The 6,754-nt window shown below is 41.3% G+C and overlaps 1 protein-coding gene across 1 annotated transcript in view; it reads left to right on the top strand.

Moving 5' to 3' along the window:
* Nucleotides 1-8: 8 nt before the first annotated feature.
* Nucleotides 9-6,754, top strand: part of LOC111649353 (uncharacterized) — a 7,007-nt gene continuing 261 nt past the window's right edge. Inside the window, exons 1-13 of the mRNA XM_087171953.1 lie at nt 9-428; nt 684-919; nt 1,145-1,400; nt 1,734-1,907; nt 2,237-2,410; nt 3,446-3,619; nt 3,737-3,910; nt 4,576-4,752; nt 5,095-5,271; nt 5,379-5,419; nt 5,722-5,801; nt 6,417-6,472; nt 6,549-6,748. Coding sequence (XP_087028079.1) covers nt 304-428; nt 684-919; nt 1,145-1,400; nt 1,734-1,907; nt 2,237-2,410; nt 3,446-3,619; nt 3,737-3,910; nt 4,576-4,752; nt 5,095-5,271; nt 5,379-5,419; nt 5,722-5,801; nt 6,417-6,472; nt 6,549-6,748 — 2,044 coding nt within the window. The 5' untranslated portion in view covers nt 9-303. The remainder of the gene's footprint in view (nt 429-683; nt 920-1,144; nt 1,401-1,733; nt 1,908-2,236; nt 2,411-3,445; nt 3,620-3,736; nt 3,911-4,575; nt 4,753-5,094; nt 5,272-5,378; nt 5,420-5,721; nt 5,802-6,416; nt 6,473-6,548; nt 6,749-6,754) is intronic.

The following is a 6,754-nucleotide window of genomic DNA, read 5'->3' as shown; positions in this document are numbered from 1 at the left end:
CCCCCCCGTGGAGGGAAGGAGAGTCGGATTGAACTGTCCTCACAAAGACACAGAGAACAGGAGATGATATGAGGTGTGGTACTCCGTGTTCTCTGTCGAAGTTTGATTCATCTGTGGACAACGTGTGATGAGCTGAATATTACACCTGAAACTACAACTGACCCAATTAGGAGTGCTGCCTGGTTTTGTTGTTCTGTAAAGTGTGTGTGTGTGTGTGTGTGTGTTACTTCTTGTGGTTCTTGTGTTTGTGAGCTCACAGTCAGTGTTAGTGGTTTCCCTTTCAGACTGACTGAAGTCCAGAGGATGAGTGATTGGGTGGAGGAAGACGAGGACCGACCAGAGTCCTCAGGATCCATTTCTTTCAACACCGACTGGTTCAAAGACGATCCTTCAGTCCTAGGTAATAAACCTGGATCTTTAGCTGCAAGGTAAGAGAACTACTACAAACTTCTTCATGTTTTCAACAGCATTTTGTGTCTGTTGATTGATGACAGGAAAGGAATAACTTTCAGCAACATTATCACCAATGCTGCAGCTCCCCAGCGACAGAAGCTTCTATCGATTAGAAAATACTCGATTTATGGCTTGTGACTTGCTATTTAATTATCTAGGCAGTGTTGTTAAAAATAATCTGTGAAAGTTTTTTATTATTTATTTAAAAAGAAATCTGTTCATGTCCACAGGGGGAGGAAGAGGAGTGATGTCTCTGTGGAGGAGCAGCTGTCCTACTGTGCTCTGTGTCAGTACATCCTGAAGGATCCAGTCTCTACCAGCTGTGGACACTGGTTCTGCAGACAGTGCATCACCTCATACTGGGACCAGTCTGGTTCTTCAGGAGACTTCTCCTGTCCCCAGTGTGGACAAAGATCCAGAACAAGACCTGGACTGCAGACAGCCAGTCAGACCAGCACTGAACAAAGTGAGACTGAACATCTGTATGATGATGTCATCATTTCTGAAACCAGGACCTGTTGTTTTATACAGAGTCATTTGTTGCATCACACAGCATCAACCTTTAAGATGATTATAAATATCACAACATTAAAACCTTTTCTTTGTCTTTAGTTTTTCTGCAGCTGATGAAAATAATCATCAGATTCTCAGATTCTGTTTCTTCAGTCTGACGTTGTCTCTTCTCTTTCAGCAGATAGTGGTCTGCAGGAGGTTTTACATCAACATAAGATCAGTCTGAGGAGCAGATGTGAACATGTGACTGAAGGAACTGATGGAACAGGAAGTGGACTCTCACAGACTCACTGTGACGTTGGGACCTCAGCTCTGAAGTCCAACCCCTCCCACCTGAGAGAACTGAACCTAAGTGGAAAGAAGCTGCAGGATCCAGATGTGAAGCAGCTGTGTGGTTTTCTGGAGAGTCCAGACTGTCGACTGGAGACTCTGAGGTAGGTTCACTGACTGGAGCTGTTGGTCTTTTTTGTATATTGTCATTTCTGGTTCACATTTCAGGATTTGTCTGAGCACAAACCTGAAGAATTTTTTTTTTTTTTTCAGAAATGATCTGTCTTTCCACATGGCTGTGGTGTAGTAAAAAAGTACTGATGGGTCAGAACATGCTGGTGTTAGATGGTGTCTTGTTTTGCTCTCTTTCATTGTATTTTGTTTGTATGTGTTCATACTGGCACAGCAGTATAAAACGTTTGTGCATTTGATTTGTCTCTTGAGCCAATAAAAATATAATAACAAAAACGATTGACATGATTTTATTCTTTATTCAGATTGGGTCGCTGCAGTTTGTCGGAGATCAGCTGTTCTTCTCTGACCTCAGCTCTGAAGTCCAACCCCTCCCACCTGAGAGAACTGGACCTGAGAGTAAACAACCTGCAGGATTCAGGAGTGAAGCAGCTGTGTGGTTTTCTGGAGAGTCCAGACTGTGGACTGGAGACTCTGAGGTCAGACTCCATGTTTTATTTCTGTGCTCAGATTAATTTTTCAATTTTCTTTTCTTCCAAAAAAAAAAACTCACCTGCTTCTCAGGGCCTGTTTTCACAGATGACAAAAATTAAAACTTTTTTTCAACATAATATTTTTTTTTTCACCCTCTGTTCAGGGCTTCTGTAAATGACAGAATAATCAATAAGTAAATTCATTTTTATTGCTGCCCCAATTTTTTTTGTTGCACCGTTCCATCACATGGAAATAATTTTGCTTCCATTCCACATGAAACACTGAACGAGCAGCACCTTTGTCTCTAAACGCTCATCTTTTATTCTTTATTCAGGTTGACTGGCTGCAGTTTGTCAGAGATCAGCTGTTCTTCTCTGGCCTCAGCTCTGAAGTCCAACCCCTCCCACCTGAGAGAACTGGACCTGAGTCACAACGAGCTGCAGGATCCAGGTGTGAAGCAGCTGTGTGGTTTTCTGGAGAGTCCAGACTGTCGACTGGAGACTCTGAGGTAGATATGTAGATATAGTTATGTGCTTGCATTACATTTCATTAAATTTGCTCATTTGGCAGATGCTTTTAACTAAAGCCACTTAGAAGTGAGTGACATCACTGAAGCTGCAGTGCAGTAGGAGACCTTGGAGTAAGCACTAACTACTAAATCTGTTCAATAAGGGGAAGAGCTCTGAAGGTTCATATTAAGTGCTGGAGTTAGCGGCGTGGCGTGTAACACAGCAGCGTCAGTGTTCTGTCCCAACATGCCGGCTCTCCCTTTTACAAAGACTTTGATGCGGCTCCGTTGCTTCCTCCGCTGCCGGCGTAAAAGCAAAACAACATTGCCCTCCCATTCTGTGATTGTACTTTTTATACAGGACGGCAAAGCAGAATAAAGTCACAACATTCCCGCCATGAACAAGCTGTGTAAAAAGGGGTTGTTGTTACCTGAACTGCCACAGTCCTGCTGTGATAAATGTGCAAATATGCAAAACACTGGTGTTCAGCTGCTGTGTCCATGCCCACCACTTTCAAAAGTCTGCAAGTGAAACACATTTGTGGGAATTTCTGCAACAAATGTGGGATGAACCTTCTGAATAATATTTGATTTCCATTGTAGAAAGAACGTCACGAGTGTGTTCAGCTACCGGATGAGTTCAACAAGATTTCATTATTGCTTGTTTTTGAAATTTCCAATTATTTATTTGTTCTGTGCTTTAATTTTAGAAACACTGAAATATTGAATTAAGTAAATTTAAATAACAGCTTGAAAATGGAGGTGTTCTAAAGCTTTTGACCAGGAGTCTATAAATTATTGTAAAATTGTGAATGACAAAAATCTATTTATTTTTATAATACACTCTGAAAATGTTACAAGCAATATGGTTTTAATATATGACTTAATCTGTCTTATATTAGTGTGTGTACGAGTGTTTGAAAATCCACTCCAAGGTTCAGTAGGTAACTTATTGGCTGAAACTGTCAATATAAATCCGTACACATCTGATTGTATTATAATTTATTTTATCTATTTGTTTTATTCTGCATTCAGGTTGAAACTCTGCAGTTTGTCAGAGATCAGCTGTTCTTCTCTGGCCTCAGCTCTGAAGTCCAACCCCTCCCACCTGAGAGAACTGGACCTGAGTAACAACAGGCTGCAGGATTCAGGTGTGAAGCAGCTGTGTGATCTTAAGGAGAGTCCAGACTGTGGACTGGAGACTCTGAGGTCAGTTCACTAGATCTTATATTCTTAGATTACAATTAAACCCAATTTAAATACATACATAATTCAATTTATAAAGTTTATCTCCTCGTATTTGCTCATGTTTTATTCTTTATTCAGGTTGAGTCACTGCTGGTTGTCAGAGATCAGCTGTTCTTCTCTGGCCTCAGCTCTGAAGTCCAACCCCTCCCACCTGAGAGAACTGGACCTGAGTGGAAACTTCCTGCAGGATCCAGGAGTGAAGCAGCTGTGTGGTTTTCTGGAGAGTCCAGACTGTCGACTGGAGACTCTGAGGTCAGTTCACTGTTGTAGATCTTATATCTTTAATTTATCATTTATTTATATACAAACATAAAGTCGTAAATTTCTCTTGTCCACAGTTGTCGACGGTGCTTTGGGGGAGCGGTTGGCTGTCAGCTTTTATTTTTTTCCATTTTGTTGTTCTGTACAGATGGAAAATGGATCGTTTGTTAATAATAATTATTTCTCCTCTGTTTAATTAATTTTTTGACTTATAACAGAGAGGAAATAACAATTTGCCTTTTTTTAATTAATGAATTAGAATTAAGTTAAAATAGATTACATATAATGGATAAGGTGCATAAGAAATATCTGCTCCGTCCACCTTCTGTCCACTGCCTCATGAGCTGGATCCCAGATGATGTTACTTCAGAATCCTGCGTTACTACCTGAAAATGTGTTAGCAGTATTTGTTATTATTCTTTTCTTATTATTATACTATTGTGTGGCGACTAACGGATACACCTGATTTAACACGATACAGTGCAGAAACTGATCACTGCATATCAGCCTCTTTGCCTTTTCTACCTGCCCTTCACTGTTGCACCCAGTCAACGAATGTCAGCCTCCTGAATTACTGGAATACTTGCCCATCGATTAGGACATACAGTATCTGATTGATTATCAAGGATTATCAACCTGATTTCTTCTTTATTCAGATTGAGGTCCTGCAGGTTGTCAGAGATCAGCTGTTCTTCTCTGGCCTCAGCTCTGAAGTCCAACCCTTCCCACCTGAGAGAACTGGACCTGAGTGACAACAACAAGCTGCAGGATCCAGGTGTGAAGCAGCTGTGTGGTTTTCTGGAGAGTCCAGACTGTCGACTGGAGACTCTGAGGTCAGTTCACTGTCTGTTACTGTTGTAGATCTTATACTGTATGTTTGATTTATCATTGAACCTAATCTATATACAGTACATTCATAACTTAGATTCATAAAGTTGTAAATGTCTTTTGTCCACATTTTCTTCTTTCACTTGTTCTGAATGTCTCCTACAGTCACTAAAGAGCGTTTCTTTGATCAGTTGGATAAAACGTTTTTGAAGTGAATTAATGTCAATTTAATGCTTCTATCGTTTTTTGTAAAGAGTGATGATGATCCACAACAACAGAAGGACAAAGTCACTAGAGATACATCTGATTGATTATCAGTGTTTTCATCTACATGATTCTTTCTTCAGATTTTGGCACTGCAGTTTGTCAGAGATCAGCTGTTCTTCTCTGGTCTCAGCTCTGAAGTCCAACCCCTCCCACCTGAGAGAATTGGAGCTGGGAGAAAACTACAATCTGCTGGATTCAGACCTAGAGGATCTGTCTCATCTTGTGGAGAGTCCAGACTGTCGATTAGAGACTCTGAGGTCAGCGGAGGGGTGGAGTCAGTCCATGCCCAGTTGGTATCAAGCAAAGATCCGGTGTTTCAAATGTTCTTCTCTTGTAACTGTTGTGGTTGTGTTTGTTCCTGCAGGGTCAATGGCAAGGTGACTAAAGCTTCCAGAGACAAAACCAGTGAGTCCTGAAACACTGTCTCCTATTCATCCATCTGTAAATAAACTGACTGTATAAATTACTTTCTGGATCAACGTGTGGCTGCAGCTGATGAATTTCACTGTATAAAGACAGCTACAGACTTTAAGCTGTTATAGATGGAGTTCACGCAGAAGCAGGTATCTGCACACGTCCACTCAGGTTGATACACAGCCAATAGAAAACCAGGAGCGTCTGAGAGGAAGGTGATGACAGGAGGTTTTGCTGATGATGAGAGGAACATTAAACACTGATTTCTGCTGTGTGTCTTCTCCTCCCATCAGGTGACTCTGATGTCAAACTGGACCCAAACACAGCAGAGAGGAAGATGGAGGTGTCAGAGGACGACACAGAGCTGATGAAGGTGAGAGAAAAACCATCGTGTCCTGATGTTACAGACAGATTTACAGGTTCAACACACAGCAGCTGATGGAAAACAAATAATCAGTCTTCTTCATCCTCATCTTCTTCATTTGTGCAGGTGGAGAAAGAAATGGATAAAAACTAAAACATCTGTTGTGCAGATTTTTGAACTGTGTGACAGACGAGGAGTTTCTGAACAATTTGACAATTAAAAAATGAACATTTAATTTCCTGCAGACACTGAGAGACACCGAACAGATTCAGACCAATTTCCCCTTAATTCATCATCTTGACTAATTTTAGAATCTGGACAAATATCATTTTGAGGTCACGATGGCTGATCAATCACCTGAAAGATCAACGATCTGGTTTTCAGATTAACGGTTGGATTTCTGCAGTTTGACCAGTTCTACAGTCTGATTTCGTCATTTAGTATTTTACATGTTGTGAATAAGACTGTGGTCTAAAAACACGTAATGTGAGTTTAACAAAACGCACAAGATTATTGGAAATGCAGTGTCTGACTGACGGACCACTGACAGACTGTGTGACAGTAGTCGTTTGCTTCACTGAACACAAGTTGGTTATTTCTAATAAAACTGATGTTGTTGCACAGCGTCCATCAAGCTTCACACCTGAACGGAAAACTGAATCTACAAAAGTCTCATACAGGTAATCATATAATAAAATGACAGAGTTTAACCCCCACCCCACCCACTGTGCTCATTCAGCCTTATGTGTCCTACAGGTTCAGGTGTCCTGGTCCAGGTGGGTTCCAGTGTTCTTTGACTGGACTGGTTTTTGTTGTGGCTCAGGAGGCGGAGCTGCTCTACAGGACTGTCCAATGGGATGAGAGCCTCCTCCAATCAGCTGGAAAGACGCCAGCAGGGCCGCTGTTCAATATCCAGTGTCCTGAAGATGCTGTGTGTGAGCTCCACCTCCCACACTGTGAAA

Source organism: Seriola lalandi, unplaced genomic scaffold, assembly GCF_002814215.2.
Source record: "Seriola lalandi dorsalis isolate HSWRI2012SDOR001 ecotype SW California unplaced genomic scaffold, Sedor1 jcf7180002050495, whole genome shotgun sequence".
Lineage (NCBI taxonomy): Eukaryota > Metazoa > Chordata > Actinopteri > Carangiformes > Carangidae > Seriola > Seriola lalandi.
Note: the sequence above shows the minus strand (reverse complement) of the source record. Positions and strands in the feature narration are given on the sequence as shown.